Here is a 20,354-nt window from a genome sequence, read left to right on the forward strand (position 1 = left end):
TCAACACCGGTGAAAAGCGCTTGTTCTGATAAAGGACCTGGCGCCCTGCTTCAGGAAACCACCCGATGAATGTATCTGCAATCCTCTGTGGCATATTACTGCCTTAGCAGAAACCATTTCGAACAAAGAATCTCAGGTCAGCTCCCTCTTCCTGCAACCAATTACGGACAAAACAAAAACCAGAGGAACCTTTAAGTTAGAGCTGCTCTTCAAAAGTCTGAAGGAAACTCACTTTGACATTACGATCAAATGTTTTCTGCTGGGCACGGTAGCACATGCCTTCAATCCCAACACTTAGGAGGTGGGGGCAGGGGAATCAAGAATTCAAAGCTAGCTTACACGAGACACTGTCTCAAAGAAAACAGAAGCAATGTAATATAAAGTGAAAGATCCTGCTACAATCTTTGCTATACCAATTTCTGTCTCAGTCTTCGGAAGATTCCAAGTAGCAGACAAAAGACAAACTCTCAGGTCACAGGAGGATCACAAGTAACTTTTCATATCTATTGTGAAGCCCAAACATGAGTATTTGTAAAATTAAAAATCCAGAAACAAACCCTCCCCAAAACAACGAAGGAGATTCCCCGTAGGACACAGGAAACGTATAGTTGTTCTTAGGATTCTAGAACCTGCAAGAAAAGTGACCTAAGAGAACACTGGACTCAACGCAGAGTGCTAGGACTGGCCCCGAAAACAAAACAAATTATTAATGTGCACTCGATCTAGATCCGAAATGATAACATGAGCTGTCCTGTGCTAAAAAAACAACCTGCTGTGCTTTCTAATTCGTAGACTCCTAAAAGGGGAGGCAGGGACCACACATGGGGCACATTTACCTCTGGCGTAAGCAGAGTGTGTTGCTTAAAAAGGTTTGGATGTGTCTGAGGAACAAGCAGAAGAGTGGAGAACTGAAGGCTCAGATCTAAAAAGAGCTATCTGCTGATTCCAGGCTCAAATTGTTGGTTCAGAAAAGGAAAGAAGACTCAGATATCTGAAATATTTGCCTAAAACTTTATTTCAAAGTTATTCACCTTGCTGTTAGTAAGGTGTATGGTCAATGCTCCGTGCCAGTATCGCCAGGCTTGCCCATTGCCGGCAATGGACTCTGAGAAAACCCACTTCTTGGCACTCAAACATTAAATTACTCTTTTCCAAACATACAGAAATCTCAATACTTGCAAAAAGAATTGCATGCACTGTTTCCCCACCATTCTTTAAATCTGAACGTACATCATTAATCTATAGCAGTGGATGTTAAAATGAAATCATTTTAACCAATTAAAACTGTACAAATCAAAATTCTACTGGTTAATATTGACAAGAATATATTACAAATGCTACATTACATATTACCTTGCAATCTGAAACATTACACATTTATGTGTTTAGTTTAGATAACTGAAACTTCACAGAATTGAATAGCAAATAAAGTTTAAAGAATTTAGTTCTGTCCATTAGTTCCAACTATCTCTGTTTTACAGTCTATGAGGCTCATGTCATGTTCAGCACCAACATCACCCAGAGAACGTTCCAAGGGATTTCCTTTTTCATCTCATGTGGTAGTTTTTGTTGTTTTAAAAGTGAAAGTTAAGGGGAAATGTCATGAATTCTACTCTTAGATCTTGAAGTGAATATTCCTTTTGGCCAGTCAGACTATATATAACTTTCACTATGTGAAAATGTGGGTTATATTCTTATTTTTATTGGACAGATACAAAAACAAAACACAAAAATACACAAACTACAAAGAAAAAAGGTGTCCCGTGAATTTAAGCTGTTGGCCTATAAACTGGACTTGTAACACTGTAACCTAATAATACCCCGCCCCATTCTTCCTACTTTCCATGTCCTCCTTGCCAGCAGGGTGCTCAGGGCTGCTTCCTCACACCAGCTCCAGCCACCATGAACCGGCTGGAACCAGTTCCCAGGCTGTGTTCACAGTGCTCAGGAGAACCAACCGTTTGCTGTGGCAGAGGCCTGCTCAGAGCCAACATCTTTTTGCTCACGTGATCACAGCTAACCTTTCTCAATGATGGTTCCTCCAGATCCTAGAACCATTACCCTCTCCTTCAGGATTTACAAACCTTCAAAAAAGATAGTATTTGCCTTGCCATTTTCAAGCATGGTTTATGTGTAACATTTAAATTCCACAATCCGCAACCTAGAAAAGTTTTTCAAAAAAGCTACAGGTACTTTTTTATTTGTTAAAGTACAAAATTCTTACACATTAAAAAAAAAACATTTTTTTAAAATCGGACACTAGTACCTCCTCAATCGTCGACAGAAGCAGTCAGTTCATGCCGTGTTTGCAAACTAAACTGCATGCATAAAAACATCCAGAGAGGTATAGAGTTTTCCAGAGCCCTTTAACATCATTGCAGTACATTCACCATTGGCCAGATGACAACAGGAAGCGTGTTAGCAAGTTCAGCAAAGACTTTTCCAAGAACACAACCGTTTTCTAGGCTCTGTGTCAGTTACATTCAGTTACATTACACTTTAAACAACAAGTAATCTTTAAAATTGTCCCCAGACAGCCAATACTCCAACTGTTTCCATTCCCCATCCCAGCCCCAGGTCACTGTGAAGCCTTCTACCCCACAAAGCTCTTAGTGCTCCCCGTTGCTGATGACAGCTGATTCCGCCTCTGCTGCTGTGGTAGGGAGTCTTGGCACTTTCTTAGCAGGGCTTGGAATATGCTAAAATGAAAAGAAAACAGTTGTTGGCTTTTATAACTTTTTCACTATCAATCATAGGACTGATTAAATTACCTACAGAGAACCTACTAAAGGAAAATTCAGAGGCTGACGCTGACACTCACATTCTATACAGCTTTCCAAGGAGAAGCTCAACACCCGAGACAGACCTTACAGTGAGATGGCTGCCATTACTCATGTAACTAGAGGAGGGCCTCCCGAGACTGCGCTTGCTGTAACATCTACTCACAACTCAGACACTAGCTTGAGGTGCCGCCCACCTGGTTTAACAGCAAGATCACATGCTCACGAGAGGAGCTGTAACGAATAGGAGAACTAGTGATTCCACTGGCTTTACCACTTACTGCTCTAATCCTGACTTCTCGGGACCTTACTCTGGAGTCAGTATCATTTGTAACATCAAAGAGGGTAGTGTAAGATTTCCGAGGGCTATAAAATGAATGTAAGCAGCATGCCTCACACACAACAGGAATTTGAGCCACAGCTATCGCTGTCACTTCTGAAAGCCTCAGAGAAGTACGAGAGGCTCAGCATCCTCCTCCATATTGCTCCACAGCTGGAGTCAGCACAGCTGGCCTTGGAACCCTGACTCCCTCTGCTTTACTGATATTTCTCTAAGTCGCGGTATCTGTTAGGGCTCTGAATCCCAGACACACGGGAGTGAAAAGAAGAGGACCAACGATGCGGGTGACTGACCTCTGTTGCGGTGTTTGAATGTACAAGTCCCACTCCTTCCTCCAAATTGTGGCCATTGGTGGAGGGGCGCCGAGCGTAAGTTCTTCTGTGCTTTTCATCCACTCTAACTAGGTACCACGTTCCTTCAAAGAGTGAATCTATTGAACACTGGGGAATATAGTTGGCTGAAGGGAAAGCAGGACACCAAGTTACTTACGGTATGACCCATCTGGCAACAAACTCAACAGTTTTCATCTTCCTCTGCAGCTTTCACTGACGTCACACCAGCACTCCCGAGCCTCGTGTGCCGTGTTCCCCGTGGCTGTACACAGTCAGCCGACAAACACAGAAGCTTACCTAAGTGGTGTGTGTCCTCCCTCAGCTTCATGTTTTCAGCAAAGACATCCGGCGCCACACAAGTTCTTGAGTCGAGCCTTGATTTTAGATCACATAAACTTGCTGTTATTTTGTCAAGAGCAGATCCTACAGGAGCAAGTAAGTTCAACATTAGAAGACAGAGTAGCATGTCTCCAAGAAAGTTAATAAAATGTTGCCAAATGCAACAAATAATTTCTTGTCTCTTAAAAACTACTGGCTATTGTCTAGCTAAAATATAGATCTATCTTGAAACAACTTCCTAACACCTCCGACTAGATGTTATTTAGTATCAGCTAGTCTACAAGCTAAGTAACACCTGGCATTTGAAACTATAAGTATTAATTTTTCTATAGTTAATCCTCAGTATAATTTAATGATGCCAGGTTTCCTAAACTGTTCCTCAGTATTTTTCCTCCTTCTTTCTCAAGGAAAGCACAAATGTTTGCTTCAATACAGTCAAAACCACAGGGGAAAATGTGGTCTATTAGCTGTATTAAGGCAGATTTGTAGGGTAGAGAGTACAAATTTATTTGGCAAGAAGATATGAAATTGAGAATGGAATGATCGATCAGAGTGACTACTGAAGCCACCTGACCTCAGCGGGTTGGCTGGCAATGTGCCCTTGCTGAAGGACCCAGCACTTACCTGGGGTGGCATCTTGCGTGACTTTAAGGGAGTACAAAGTGGCAGCCAAGCCAGACCCATAAGAGAACACTCCGATCCTCTTCCCTGCCAACTGCTGAGGTGAGTACCTGTGTAAGGGACAAAAGGGCAAACTTAACAGATACAAATGACATCTTGTCAGGAGCCACTCGAGCAGTCCAGAGCTAAACACAAGCTCTAACTTAAAGCTCTTTTTGTTGTTTTTCTGTTACATGGTCTGCCCACACAGGCTGGGCTTGCACTAACAATCCTCCTGCCTCAGCCTCCTGTGTGTTGGGATTACAAATGCCACTATTCCCTGCTTCGTTTAAAGTTCCTGTAGATCTAGGAGTGGTAATACTGCACTAAGGAGTCTGACCTGAGGATCTGGTATTAGAGTACATACTCCAAACAAAAGCTTACGTCTTTTAGGAAATGATGGGGCTTAGTAAAATTACTGAACCACACATAAATCCTCATCATTAAGGACTTGTGGTTCAACTGCAGGTACTCAGGGAAGAACTGCAGCCTGAACCTGTATACCACCCTCCGACAGTAGATGGCAGCCGAGTAGACCTGAAGATAAAGAGCAGTCAGAAGAGGAGTCAGGGAACCGCAGTTTCTACTTACTGTGCCAGAACAGAAGCGAGGGACCCATACACAGAAGACGTGTACATATTCCCATTCTGATTTGATACGAGCAGAGACGCCTTTGTTTTCTGGTTAAACAGATCCGAACTAGCCTTCATAAATGCCTTCTCCACATCTCTGTCAAAGTATGTATCTTCCAACTTAACATCCCTGGAAGAGCATATTTAAGGAAACAATTATATGGCATCTAAACACCATGCTTTTATTTTATTAGTAGTTGTCCCAATTAATATTCAAATCTATGAACACATGGGATTTTATTTTGCCACTAATTAAAAGTCAGGGAGCAACAAGGTAATTGTATAAATGATGCTAGCCACTTCTAAGTATTTTGCCTGATGTGGCTATCATCAAGTAAAGACACCTTGACACTGAAAGACTAATAGGCTAACAGATTCACTGAAGCTTTGCAGCCACTAAACACAGAATGGAAGTCTTTCAAAACCAGCCCTATCTATCAATTTAGCAACCTATGAGACAAAGGAGAGCAAGGAGGAATTGTGTTCATCTTCTGGGCCAGAGACTGCACTCCTTAAGAGTGAAATAATCTATACCAGCTCCAAGGATGCCATCAAAAAGGAGATGACAGGAATCAAGCATGAATTACAAGCAAACTGCTACTAGGTGGTCAAGGACCGTGGCACCCTGGCAGAAAAACTAGGTGGCAGTGCTCTGGAGGGCAAGCCTTTGTGAGCCGCCTCCAGCCCCCTGCCTGGAGCTTCTAGCAGCCCCAGACCTGCTCCTGGGTGTAGCAAGCTGCCCTTTTCCTGCCAGAGTGGTTGGGGGGATCCCAGCAGGGGGAGGGTAATATACAAATAAACATTTTAAATAAGCACATAACAGCTTTCTTACCCAAAGGCTTCCAGGCCACTGTAAATACTGTTTTTATCTCTGTTCTGATCATTAAGAAAGTCATTCAGGAACATCCGAGCTAGAGATTTCTGCACCAGTTTACAATATGGCGAGTGAAAGATCATGAAGCCAAAATCATTCAAGGTGAAATCTTTATCGTTTCCCTCTGGAACAGAAGAGCAAGGAAACCATGAAATGCACAGAAGCCAGCTCGACTTTAGGATGTTTCTGTCTTTACTTACTCACTAATCTTAAGAGCGGAAACAAGTTTTCGTACTGCACTGCAAAGAGAGCAGAGGGGATGGAGACAGAAGAGCCACTCACCCAGGTCCTTAAACAGCAACCCCAACCTATCTTATGAAATTGCTCAAAGGTTTAGAATGTGTAGTTAAACAAGACACTCAGTTACGTAGGACCACATCACTGATTTTCAGCGCTAAGAGTCATAACCTATTAGCAGATCAGTTGATCAGCCTCTCTTTTTCTAAAGAATAGAAAAATGGCAAGCTGCATTAATTTGCAGCATGGGTCATTTCATGGCACTTCTGCCTCTGTTCAGAGATATACATATACTGTGGGGTTCTAATCAAAAAGCTGAAATATCACTGGCTTATTAAAAACACGGCCTGATGAAGGAGGACCATGAGTTTGAAGCCAGTCCAGGTTATAAAACTAGACTCTAGCTCATGAAATACTACCTTTAAAGAATGACATTTAACATACACTGTTAAGTATAGTACAAATAGCAAGCATTGTTACATATTTTCTGTAAAACAGTGTATTTTATATACCACTATACAATGATCCTTTTTGTGGCTACGATGTTCCTCAATATTTATCTTGAATATTATTTTTAACCCTCTCTTTTCTAAAGTCAAACTGTAATAAGAAAAAACTAACTTTTTAGACAGTTGCCTCTGAAAAATAGTTGAAAACTAAAACTTGTTTAAATATTTTTCTCAAAATTAACAAAGCTCAATTTTATTTTGTAATGTAATTGACAAATCAACCTAAGTTTTAGAAAAATACTTATGTCTTTACCTAAATTACACACTCTCAGACTATGGGAAAATGTTATTTAGTACACGAAAAAGTGGAAAAGATATTAATAACGAAGGCAGTTCACAAAGAAGTTTCTCATTACAGTCACATTACTACTGCTCTGTAGATACCAGAACCTAGTACAAGAAACGGGGTTGGGGCTGGAGAGATGGCTCAGTGGTTAAGAGCACTGGCTGTTCTTCCAGAGGTCCTGAGTTCAATTCCCAGCAACCACATGGTGGCTCACAGCCATCTATAATGAGATCTGGTGCCCTCTTCTGGCCTGCAGGCATACATGGAAGGAATGTTGTATACATAATAAATAAATCTTAAAAAAAAAAAAAAAAAAAGAAACGGGGTTGGAGGAAACCCACCTTTCTGCCACTGGGCACGGATCTTCTTGCGGTAGACAGAGTAGCAGCGGTCCAGTGCACTGAGGTAGCACTGTATGGAGAGTTTCCCATCTACTACAGGGTATTCGGACAGCATGTCAGGCTTGTAGAAGTCATAGGCATGCTGCATGTGTGTCCCACGGAGCCCTACAGAACCAAACAGAAGATGCTGATCCACTCCTGCTTCACGATGCCTGCACTGTAGCAGCACACTGCCTTATTTACGCGCTCTTCTCAGTCCATCAACCCATAGCACTTCAGCATAGAAAGCGCAAGGTGAAGTCAAAATTAAATAAAACCTGGAGCACCACGGGTAGTCCCAAGACTGCTGCAAGTTTCCTAAGCGAATCTATGAATCGATGCGGTTGTCCTGAGGGTAAGTGAACCTGTCAATCACTACTCTAGTTATTTCTTCAACTCTACCTCAGCCCATTTGATTTCTTGGTAGAGGGAGGACAACTCTACCTTTTGGACAAAAGGTACAAAGATAAAGTAATAACACATAAAGCACTTGTCAGTCAATAAACATTCAGCAAGTGGTAGCTTCTACTACTACACTCAAATTCCTCAGAACTTTGTGTCACTGAAACAAGTAAATACAAATAAATTAGCTGGACCTGCTAGCACAGACCTGTGTAGGGAGGTCTAGATACCTGTGTAATCCCAGGTATTTAGAAGCCAAAACAGAAGGAGCAAGGCTGCAGGCATCCCTGGGCTACACAGAGAGCTCCAGGTCAGCCTGCAGCATGCGGTGATAACCAGTGTCTCGACATTTAAAAACAAGGGGCCTGGGATAAAGCTCAGGTGAAGAACGCTTGCCTACCATGCACAAGGCCCAAGGTTCAAGTTCCGCACCACAAAAAATAAATGTCTTCTCAAATACTCACCTCGTTCAAAAATTAAAGGAGCATTTGGCCCAATTAGCAGAGCCACAGCTCCGACGCCACCTGTAGGTCTGGCATTTCCTGTGGCATAGATAGCAATATCTCCTGCAACTACCAGAGCATACCGGCCTGAAAAAAGTAATGCAGAGTGATCAAAATCACGCATGTGAACTCAAAGGTCGGTTGTATTTTCCCCAGAATATGCTTTCCCCAAGAAAGAAAGAAAGAAAAAGCAAAGCTTTCTGTCTAAATTTTGAATGGATAATTTTTTCCTATTACTGCTCCTAAAGTAAACAGTTCACATAAGCTGAAAGTCACAGTCATCTTTCTGAATTATCTGAACGATTGCAGCTAGTACTAGTTAACACACAACACTGTCTAAATAGCCACTGGAGGGCTGAGGACACTAGTCATTGCTAGAGACCTGAGTTCCATCCTTATCCCTAAACAGAAGAGGTATCAGGTCTGTACATCCTCAGGAAGGGCTATGTGCGTCTGTGTCCGTGCGTTTGTGTGTTCGCTTTTGTCTCTGCTTCAGAATGCAGACATGGAACATACCATCCCAAGAGCTGGATTCAATCCAGTTGACAGCGTTAAAGACCGCAGCTGTGCCTCCGTAGCATGCATTAGTTGTATCTATTCCTTCTATATCTGTATTCCCAGACTCCTCAAACAGCTGCATCAAATTCGACTTCACTGATTTTGATTTGTCGATGATTGTCTCTGTTCCGACTTCTAGCCGCCCAATGCAATCATAGGACAGGCTATTTCTCTCCATCAGATTCTGAACCACAGTCAGGCAAAGAGAGTTGATGTCTTCCCGATCCGTGCAGAAGCCCATCCTGGCCTGCCCTAGGCCGATGGTATACTTTCCAGCATCTACACCATCGTATTTTTCCAACTCAACTTGATCAACATATTGAGAAGGAAAGTAGATCTCAAGGGCAACAATTCCAACGTCTTTTGGCCAGCAAGCTTCTGCATTCAACGGAAGTGACCCAGGCATGGTGAAAGAGCTGTGCAAAGAAAAAAAGTCCATAGTTTTAGATCTTAGGTTGCTGACTTTTCAGGTTCAAGGCTGCAAAACAGATGGTGAGAATTCAAAAGTCACCTGGATTACTGCAGATTCTCTAAGTTTAGCACATTGTATTGGGGACAGTCAGTTAAAAATATGCAAAGCAGCAACTTCATGAAAGGAGTATGATTTATTAGCTTAAATTATTGCCTTTTAGAAAGGCTTCCACCTTTCTCAATATCGGGTATCTTAAGACTTAAAACATCATTTAAGGGCTGGGATATATATAGTTCAGTGGCAGAGCACTTGCCTAAAGTGTGCAAGACTCTGGGTTCAATCCCCAGCATCACACACACACACACACACACACACACACACACAGAGAGAGAGAGATGAGGGACTCTTTCATAAAATTTTTCTGTAATAAGTAACTATGAAATAAAATGATTAACTTAAAAGTATGACTGACAGGCTCTGGAGAGATGGCTTAGCAGTTGAGAGCTGATTCCTTTTCCAGAGGACCTGGCTTTCATTCCTAGCACCCACATCAGGTGGCTCACAACCTTCAGCAGCCCCAGTTTCAGGGGTCTCTACCCTCTGGCCTCCACTGGGGAGGCAGAGGCAGGTGGATCTCTGTGAGTTCAAGGCCAGCCTGGGCTACAAGAGCTAGTTCCAGGACAGGCTCCAAAGCTAGAGAAACCCTGTCTTGAAAAACCAAAACCAACCAACCAAGCAAACAAACAACATAACAACAACCAAACAAAATCTTTTTTAAAGTATATGAATAATCAACCAAAGAGAGTATTTATTTCTGACCACTATCAAAAAGTATAAACAAATCAACCATTGTCTAGATTTACCTACCAAAACAATGACAACAAAAAGCTAGCCCTTCAGACCACTGTCATCTACCCTGGGACTAAGTCATTTAACCTAGGTGCCTCAAGGCCTTTAAAAGGTTTAGTCATCAAGAAATGAAAAACCAGTCTGGATGTTTCCCACAGGGTGTGTGTGGAGGACCTTGTTAATAGAGGAACTGGTTACAAACCTACTGGCTGAGCTGCGGTGACACAAGGCAGGGGCCATTCTTCAAACCCTACGAGACCACAGTTCCTATGTTAGTTATGTAATAGCTGGGCAGTGCTGATCAAGAGATGGGACTTTTAGTTCTCCGCCCATCTAAACATGTAATTTGACAAATCAGTTTGCTATCTTCTACAGAATCTGACAACCTACTGCTACTCTGACACTAAAAAGGAAAAGTCAAACCCGCATCACCTGTCCTCTGCCACTCCCAACACCCGCTTTAAGATTATACGTTAATTAATTATTGAGATCCTGGGGAGATATCTAAAGCAGAGGTTTGGTCCTTAGAATATTAAACACCTTCAGAGAACAAGTCATTAGGCTGTGAATATATTAAAACATAATAGCCGGGCATGGTGGCACACGCCTTTAATCCCAGCACTCGGGAGGCGGGTGGATCTCTGTGAGTTCGAGGCTAGTCTGGTCTACAAAGTGAGTTCCAGGTCAGCCAGAGCTACACAGAGAAATCCTATCTCAAAAAACCAAACCAAACAAGAACATAATAAATAAGCACTTAACATCTAGGTTAAAGATTTTACTTTTTTGATAGAATCTTACTCTATAACTTAATCTGCTAGACACAGACTCTCTTCTCTTTTTTTAGGAGATAGTGTTGAGATAGGTCTCACTAAGTGTAGCTTTAGCTAGCCTGAAACTCACTATATAGACCAAGCTGGCTTCAAACCCATAGACAAACATCTGCACCTGCCTCTGCCTCCCAAGTAGTACTGGGATCTGGGATCAAAGGCATGTGGCACAATGCCTGGCTTTTTTTTTTTTTAATTCCAAGAAACAATTTGCTATAACACACTCTTTATGTCTGGCAGCCATGTAGTCTGGGGAAATTGAATCCCATTGTGATATGATGATATCAGAGGTTATGATAGAAACCAAAAGGACAGAACCAAAGCCTTCTTACTCTTTTACAGTTCTTTAATGGATGCTGTATTATAAATATTCTCTGTAACACAGACAGGGAATTACAACTCGATATAAAAAGAATTCAGAAATGGCAGACACCGTGATGGCAATATGAACCTAGCACTTAGAAGGCTGGGCAGGAGGATCACTTGAGCCCAGAAGTTCAAGGACAGCTTGGGCAACATAGTGAGACTGTTTCCAAATAAATAAATAGAATGCTAAGCTCTAACTATGGAAACACTGGAACCCCCCCCCCTTTTGGTATGGCATTTGGAGAGATGGTCCTTGAGAGGATGGGAGGAGAGGTCATGAGAATGGGGACCTCACGATGGAATCAGTACCCTAGCATTTCTGATTGTGAGCCTAGCCTTTACCAGCTCGGATAGCACCCTTACAAGAAGATACTAGAGAGCTGGTTCAGGTCTGTATTCATGCATTCTGTACCTTCCATGAAGGGTCATGACATCTCCAATCCACAAAAGAGCTTTAAAGAAGTGATCATGTATCTTGAGCTGTACTCCAAAACTTTGCAAAAAAAAAAAAAAAAGGTGGGGGGCTGGAGAGATGGCTCAGAGGTTAAGAGCACTCGGAGGTCCTGAGTTCCATTCCCAGCAACCACATGGTAACTACCATCTATAAGATGATCTGGTGCCCTCTTCTGGCCTGCAGGCACACATGCAGGCAGAACACTGTATACATAATAAATACATCTTTCTAAAAACAAAAATTCTGTTGTTTAATCCCTCCAGGTTATAGTACTATTTGATATGGGGCTAATTTGTTATGGTATCTAAGCAGACTAATAGACCAGGGTAACCTCAATTAAGTCCAATACCTTTGAATCTCTTCATTTCTTAGACTTTCATATACCCATTTTACCAAGCAAAGTGTAGATACTACAACAGGAAAACAACAACTAAATGTGATAATTTGCCAGTTATGTATTTTAAGCCCTAAATTACTGGCACTGGTTCAGTGCTCATTACATTTAATAAAAAAAAAGTGTCTTTAGCAACAGACACAGAAACATACATTACATTACAAGGGGATCATTCCAGTGGTAGCCTAAAAAGAATAGTAAAGTAGTCCTTTTTAAAAAAGGTTTTGAGACAGGATTTCTCTGTATAGCCCCAGCTGTCCTGGAACTCACTTTGTAGACCAGGCTGACCTCTGCCTCTGGAAGTACTGGGATTAAGGGTGTGTGCCACCACCACCTGGCAAGATAAAAAAAAAGTCCCTACCTTCCTATCTCCTAAATCTTCAGCTCCTTTTCTGTGCTTTAAATCAGAAGGAACAAGCTGAGAGGTACTTGCATCTGCTGTCTTCACTTGGTGCTACTACAGAATCTCTCTGCCAATTCTATGGCTGTCTAAAGTCGGTACCCACCTGACTACACTGAGGTGGAGATGAAGACATAAGGAGCTGTGCATTACTAGTCCTCCGCATAACATACAGCAAAAGGTTCAAAACTCAGCATTAAGACAAATAGATCAGCATACAGGGCCCTGAATTCAATCTCCAGATCCTCAAGGAAAACATAAACAGAGAAGGAAGCCAGCCCAGATACTATGACAGCATGTAGGTGACCCATCCACAGACTCCCTTCTGAGTGCCCACCGCAGAGGCAGTCGGAGTGACCCCCTCACCAGCCTTTCCCTCAGCTTCCTTTCAGCTCTTCAAACTGCTTGCGACATGATGAAGACAGTGGGACTTTCTGCCTTGCCTTTGCCCACAGACTTACAAAGCTTTTGGAAATCAAATGAACAAATCCATAACCTCTTAACATTGCAATGTACTTTCCCACTAGTAAATTTAGTGAAGATCTGAGATTATGTTGCTGCTAAATATCAAATCACCTGTCACAAAAGTATAGGTTAGCTCAAACAGCCCACAAGGCGTCAAGCTCATGCTTCTGACTATACACACACACTGCACATCTATGAACACTGTCTGATTTGGTCAATATTATTCATTCTCAGAGATTTCCTAGCGGCAGAGATGTTTTCAGTGTGTTGTTGGTAAATAGATATCCAATTTGAAATACAACAGCTCTAATGGGGTGGGGAACCAACCAGGCAACCAGACAACACCCAGCTAAGAGTATGACACAGCAGAGAAAAAGTGATCACTTGGCAACATTTAGAAAAGCAGAAAGTGGCATTTAGAAGAACAGAAAGTTGACATAACTTCCAGCATAAAGGTTACAGTCGGGTCTCCTCCCAAATGCTGTGTAATAGACCAGAATAGACAGAATAGTCAGAAACAATTGAATTATAGTGTTTTGACTCCTTATCCTGCCAGGGGATGAGATATTTTGGTTAATTCATGGTGATTCCTAAAACACAGTGATTTTCTAAACAGAACTTGAAAACCTAACAGTTAAAACATTCTCTCACATAGCTTAAATTGTTGATAATAAATTACCTTTCACGGCGTTAAACTTGCAATTAAAAAAAACTGACAGCAAATGAAGATTCTATATTTATAATAAAATACAAAGATTTCTCCTTTCAATCTCAATTTTAAAAGGAGGCAAAAAGTATATACATGCCTACCACAAAAATTAGGAAACCAAGTTTTCCAACAGCCACCACCCTCTGAAAACGGTCCTCTGCCCTCTAAAGGGACCACGCTCTCTGGGGGACAAAAGATGCTACATGCCTTAACAAAGTCAGGTAAGAAATCTTGTATACTTGTGATACTTTCTAGACCTTTAGCTAGGGGTAAGAAGCGCACTCCCCTCCCACTGAGAATAGTAAAGGAGAGAGAACAAAGAAGTGGGGAGGAGGAAGGCAGAGGACTGGAGCTCTGGCGCCTTGGGCTATCTTGAGTCTCCTGGCTGAGCTCTCTGCAGCCACTCCCTGCGGGCCCACACCTGACAGTTTTTAGCTCCTGCAGATTCTCCAGCTCTCCCTTTACTGCTTAGGGTCAGCATCTTTTTCCTATGAAACTGTGTGGCGCTGCAATAGCTGCAAATAACTAGATTACTGGTCTAAACACTGCAGCCGCTGTCTGTTCTCATGGAACCGTAAGGACTCACCCAGAGCACTATAGCTGCAGACTGCAATGTCAAACTACTGAAATCTCAGCATTTGGAAGGCCAAGACAGAACTGAGTCAGATACCAAATAAGATCCTGCCTCAAACTTCAAATGGCAAATAAATAAATAAACAAATACATGTATATACTGTTGGCAGGCATGCCTACCTGTGACTATTTCAGATTAAGTTTATTACCTATATTTTTCATGTTATAAGCAGACACTAACTTTTAAATACAAAATTAGAAAGTCTCCAGAGGAATTTATAACATTAACTAAATTTTCCAGGTAACATATAATCCTAAGAATAGTTTTAGGAATATACGTCTCAAGGCATGGTGGTATGTGCCTTAAATCCCATTGCTTGGGAGGGAGAAGCAGGCAGATAGGCAAGTTCCAGCCAGGTGACATAGTGAAAGAAAGGAGCGGGGAGGGAGAAAAAAGTTTGGCACATAAAACTGTCATTAGTTCTAAAAATTAAAATTACACCCCTCCCACTAGAGAAAACACCTTCCTTAAGACGTGACTGGCCAGGGGGCTGGAGAGATGGCTCAGCGGTTAAGAGCATTGCCTGCTCTTCCAAAGGACCTGAGTTCAGTTCCCAGCTACCCACATGGTGGCTCACAACCATCTGTAATGGGGTCTGGTGCCCTCTTCTGGCCTGCAGGCATACACATAGAAAGAATATTGTATCCATAATAAATAAATAAATAAATAAATAAATAAATAAATAAATAAATAAATAAAAGACGTGACTGGCCATACCTGTGCGAAGGACAGAGAACTGCAGTCTCCAGGTCGCTCACTGGTTCCTCCTTCGGGCACTACAAGTTTCAAAGGAGAACTTCTTTTAAACTCATAAAGGACTACACAAATCAACGACTTCAATTCAAAGAGAATTAAAGCAAGGACTTCCTTATTTAATCACATTATGCAAAAAACAGTTCAACGCATGCTTAGAAAAAGATGGCACTTTGAGTCCTTATGGCAGCAGCCTTACGGCTCTGCTGAGGAACCATCATCACAGCACTCAGACTGCAGACTCTGCGGGGAGAGTAGCGGTCTTCTCATGAACATGCACTTCCAAGAACTGGGATTTAAAAAAAAGAAGTAAGGGGCTGGAGAGATGGCTCAGCGGTTAAGAGCACTGCCTGCTCTTCCAAAGGTCCTGAGTTCAATTCCCAGCAACCACATGGTGGCTCACAACCATCTGTAGTAAGATCTGGTGCCCTCTTCTGGCCTGCAGGCATACACACAGAATACTGAGAATACTGTACACATAATAAATAAATAAATAAAAATTAAAAAAAAAAGAAGTAAACTCTATGGGGCTAGCAAGCTTCTAGAATAAAGAGGCCTACAGTTTCCAGCTTATTAGCACTGAAGGAGTTTTAGCAAGAATTTGTGTCTCTTCGAATCTCAATTTCCTCACCCGTAAAAATCAAGATACCCACCCCCACCAGCTCACTCTGAAGGGCTTGTTGAGAAGATGAAACATGGAACTGCTCTACAACACTGAGCTACTACAGCCCCAGAATAAGCAATTTTTAAGAAAAGAGAATATTACATTCCAAAGGGGGAAGCCTTTGAGTACAGCATTATACATACACTTTCAGGAAATGGCTTATCATTCATTCCTTATTGTCTCAAACTATGCTGTGTTATCTGTAAACTAAGGAGACCAAGTCAAGACCATTTCTCAGTAGGGTAGAAAATACCATTCCTTCCCCACGTTGAGGTGCAACAACTTACTAATTTGCAGCAAAGGCATTTCCCCTGAAACACTACCATGCACCTTTTCCATTTGTTTATTTTCACAGTGCAGGGATCAAACTAGGGCCTCCCTTTTGCCAGTCAAGTACTGGCCACACCCTCAGTCCTCTTCCTACTTTAATTAAACTGGGGAGGGAAATAGGAGGAGGGTGGAGAAAGACACACATAGAGAACCTGAGCACATTAATAATGCAGAGAAAAAACAGTCGGAACATAAAGTCTGTATGATTCCCACAAAAGAGGAACAGCATCTGGGAGACGACCCACCAGAGAGGCATAAGCTTTAGATTCTATTCTACAGTTGCTGGCAGGGCGCAGTTCTGCATCTTTGATCGGAAAAACTTGAAGCCTAGGTGCACCAAAGTCCAAGTTTTCCAATGCTGACATGATGCTGCGTGTAGAAACCTCACCTGAACTCGTGTGACAGGTCAGTCAAAATGCTTGCAACAGTAGGAATGCCGTATCTTCAGACTCGGTGTGTAAGGTGTATGTGAAACATTAATTTTACCTTTGGACTTGGGTCTTATCTACAAAATCAATCTCTCCCTTCCTTACACAAACACACAAGCATGCAAGTGTTTCAAAACATGAAATTTACTTCCAGACTCAAGCATTTCTGATAAAGGATACACAGTCCATAGTGACAAAATCTAAAGTTATCAGACTGTAACATCTCTACGGAACAGATAAGAGGAATCAACAGGGATCAAGAAGCAGTTAAAGAGCTGCAAGCAGCCACACACACGACAACAAAGGCTTGGAGACTCACAAATCATGGTACAGGCAGTCTGAATTTGGCCAAGACTAATAGAACTTGCTGCACTTACTCAACAGAATTTCTCCTTTTAGCTCATTCCCCAGCCTTGATTCAAACAAGTCCTCAGATAAACTACTCTAGTATACACTGGTCCCTGAATAACTGTAAGCAGTTATTTGTTGATCACTGGAGAGAAAACCAGGCTACTGGGATGTTCATCTTTCTTTAGGAGGCTATAACCAAAAGTTGTTAGTCTTTACCCTCATCTGTACAATTGTACCTAGATCTCCAAGTAAAACACACACAGCCCCGACTCTCCCACAACTCCTGGTCTGCCAATCAGAGAGTCTAGTCCCATTTACGTATCTACTGTATGTATGTGTGTGTGTTCATGCGCCATGGCTAGTGTGTGAGTCAAAGGACAAACAACTCCCCATGATGGCTTCTTTTCTTCTACCTCCATGTTCTGAGGACTGAACTCAGGTCATTAAGACTTGGTGTCAAGTGCTCCACTTGTTGAAAACAGGACATGGGATGGGGCTTGGGAGCCTCTATGCATCCTTCAAGGCTCTCTTCTAAGCCCTCTTTTCTAGAAAACTTTTCTAGGTAAATTACAGAGTTTTCTAAATTACAAGGACCTGTATTCCTATCCAGATGCATCATTCACAGTCCAGTCTGTATAGCCTATGCCACTGAAATATTAGTTATGAGGAATTGGACTGTATAGTTTGATTCTTTTTGGTTTGTTGGTTGATTGATTTCTCGAGACAGGGTTTCTGTGTAGATTAGTTGTTCTAGAACTCAGTCTGGCCTCGAACTTGCAGAGAGATCCAAGCTGTCTTAGCTCTGCTTCACCAAGTACTGAAATTAAAGATATGAACCATGCCCAGCTTATCTGATTGATCTGACCATTTGTAGAGACTTTGAGTAAAGGGTACTTAAAAGATTGGCTGAATTTGGTGCTATAACAATTCTAGAGCATTTGTTTTTAAAGATTTACGTATCTGAATACTCATCACCAGGAAGTTTTTGTTCTTACTTCTGAGATAAGCTAAGGTTATAGAGTCAAACATTGTTTAGGAGTTTACAGAACTTGACTGTTACTCACTACTGTTTAAAGCAAAGGATGGATTTGCATCATTCCCAGATCCTAATCTGAACAAAGTCAGAAAAAGGAAGTTTGCCCCTCTTCTACTCATTAGCACATGAACAGACACATACCCACAAACCCTATAAAGAGTGAGCTTCGAAAGGTTACTTTCTTTCTCTTTATTGTTCACTTGACAGACACTAAGGGAACATCAACAAGTGCCAAGCAATAGGCTGAAGAGATGAAGATTCTAGTACTAACATGAAGCCATTAATTAGGTAACATGTTTCCCAACCTTTTTAATTTCAAAGTGACACAGCTGTCGACTATATGGCTTTCTAAGCCCTAAATCAAGTGGGGAGGTTGTGTTCCCTTTCTAAATGAAACTATCATCACGTTTGACCTCTCTGGAGTACATAAACGTAAAAATGTGTATATTCTGATACACATGTCCTTCAACCACACCTAACAGTTCTGCTGGATACTGAATGCTACAGCTAGGTATTAAACCATTCTAGAAGATCCAGAAAACCCATGTTCCATCAATGTCTTGGATTCTATGTTTCTATTGAAAGTAATGCAGCTAAAACCTCAGTTTAAAAATCATCAAAAACAACTCCATCAGATGACACGTATAAACAATAAGAGGTATTTATGAAAGACAAAAATTAAATTCAAGGCCCAGATGACATGGACTTCAGTGACTTCAAACATAAATCTTTATATTCCCTCTTCCCCAGCTTTTCCAAGCCTTCTGAGAACTGCAATTGCAGAAGACACCAGAACTGCACTACAGGAAATATCTGCTAATTTAGGAAATACCTACAAAGGTTAGGCACAAAGAAAAGGCAGTCTCTCCTTTTCATGGGACAGGTTATCCTTGCTCTTCATCTCCATGCAAAAAAATGGCTGAAATGTAAAGTCTGATCAAAGAACACAAACTGCTCAGAAGTCTCAGCCTGCAAAGAAACACTTGTGGATACCTTCTGAGACTTTCAGTCTGTCTCCAATCTGATGGAATCTATACAATACAAATTATACCACAGCTTGGGAGGAAAAAAATCTGTAACTATGAGTAGTTAGGTGTGCTGTTAGCATGCCTTGCTTCTCACGATTCATCCCTAAAATACAGCAAATGTTGGCAGCCATCAGAACGGGCTAACCATCTCGCTCCCGGGTAGGCCAGATCACCAGCAGAGGGAGGGGTGGCAGCAGAGGTGGGTAGTTGAAGGCAGTCAGAGATGGCCCGAGGCCAAGGCTACAGGGGCGAGCTTGACAAGAAGGACAAGTAAGTGCCTCCTGCCACCTACTCCCCAATTCCCTCCTCTAGAATGTCGCAAAGCAATTCTTTCTCTACCAGGGATCAAAGAAGGTCACGTTTTCAAAGATTCCCATACGCTTGGCTTTGAAATTTCCTTCACTTAACCCTAAGTCTATCTGTGTGATAGGTTCTGCGGGCCCAGGACCATCACATCCTCACAACACTTAAGGCTGGTTGTTATTAAATATCGTGAAGATATTAACAGGAGGGCGGGGAGGAGGAGGACGAGGGAGAGAGGGGACTCGAGCTCACTCATTATTTTAAGCAAGCCACATACCAAAGATGTCCAGAGCATCAGTCTTTGACTAGGTCTAAATCACAGGTGTGATTTCGTGCACACGAATTGGGCAAAAGTAACGCTCCCCACTTCCTCTCATCAATGGTGTACGTGGAGGGAGGACACACCCCCTGCCAACCTACTAGTCTGCATCTGAGCCTGGGCTTCCCCATCCCTTTGGGGTCCACCATTAACCGGAGGAACGCTGACAGCCCAGCTCCCTTCTCAACCCCTGCTGATGCCCCACTTCGGTGGTCACAGCTACCTCAGAGGCGACTCCGACTTCTGACTATGTCATCAGAACACCGGGCCCTCAACGCTCTTTGCCTTCTCTCGGCGCCCCGCCAGCACACAGCGAAGTCCGGGTCCCCTTGTCCGCCCCGGCTCCCCGGCTCGCGAGCTCCCGCACAAGCCCACTCCCGGCACCCCGTCCTCCGGGACCGGGTCGACACCTTCACCCTGAACGGAGCAGAGCGCTGTGCCTTCCGGCCTAGTCAAGGACATCGCCTCCTCCCCGTGTACGCCGCCCGCGGCGCCTCGGCCGCCGGCTGTCCCGTCCCGCGCGGGACACTCACCCAAACGCGACCGGACCCCGGCTGAAGAAAGGAGCAACCCACGGAGGACAGTGCACGGCGCCTCCCGCCCTCAGCAGCTTTATAGCCACCGACCCACCCGACTCCGGCACCGCCGGGAGGCGGCAAGGGGCGGGACAGCGGCTCCCGCAGCCAATCCCGGCGCGCAGAGTCGCTCAGCAGCGCCCGCCCCTCAGGCCGCTTTCTGCCAATGGGAAGGAAATGAGAGGCGGTGACTCGCTAGGGTTTTCCCTCGCGGAGGGAAGGGCG

General features: G+C 42.9%; 1 protein-coding gene across 2 annotated transcripts; it reads right to left on the reverse strand.

The window, feature by feature from the left end:
* Positions 1 to 976: 976 nt before the first annotated feature.
* On the reverse strand, positions 977 to 20,212 carry Hmgcs1 (3-hydroxy-3-methylglutaryl-CoA synthase 1). 2 transcript variants are annotated; one of them, XM_057790032.1, is made up of 11 exons: positions 20,088 to 20,212; positions 15,060 to 15,118; positions 8,791 to 9,248; positions 8,236 to 8,361; positions 7,331 to 7,495; positions 5,916 to 6,081; positions 5,043 to 5,213; positions 4,416 to 4,522; positions 3,750 to 3,875; positions 3,414 to 3,577; positions 977 to 2,699 (listed from the first exon to the last, which is right to left on the reverse strand). In XM_057790032.1, exons 3-11 carry the CDS (start codon positions 9,236 to 9,238, stop codon positions 2,610 to 2,612), a joined length of 1,563 nt encoding a protein of 520 aa, XP_057646015.1. In that variant the 5' UTR covers positions 9,239 to 9,248; positions 15,060 to 15,118; positions 20,088 to 20,212; the 3' UTR covers positions 977 to 2,609. The 2 variants fall into 2 exon arrangements, with proteins under 2 accessions (XP_057646015.1, XP_057646016.1); XM_057790033.1 differs by lacking the exon at positions 15,060 to 15,118 and having other exon boundaries at positions 20,088 to 20,202.
* Between the last annotated feature and the right edge of the window lie 142 nt (positions 20,213 to 20,354).

This window comes from Chionomys nivalis, chromosome 15 (assembly GCF_950005125.1).
Source record: "Chionomys nivalis chromosome 15, mChiNiv1.1, whole genome shotgun sequence".
Classification (NCBI taxonomy): domain Eukaryota; kingdom Metazoa; phylum Chordata; class Mammalia; order Rodentia; family Cricetidae; genus Chionomys; species Chionomys nivalis.

Coding starts and splice junctions, on each gene's coding strand:
- Hmgcs1 (XM_057790032.1), bottom strand. CDS start 9,238: ATGCCTGGGTCACTTCCGTTGAATGCAGAAGCTTGCTGGCCAAAAGAC. Junction 4,523..5,042: donor CTCGCTTCTGTTCTGGCACA/GTAAGTAGAAAC, acceptor TCCCTTACACAG/GTACTCACCTCAGCAGTTGG. Junction 2,700..3,413: donor ATTCAAACACCGCAACAGAG/GTCAGTCACCCG, acceptor TTTTCATTTTAG/CATATTCCAAGCCCTGCTAA.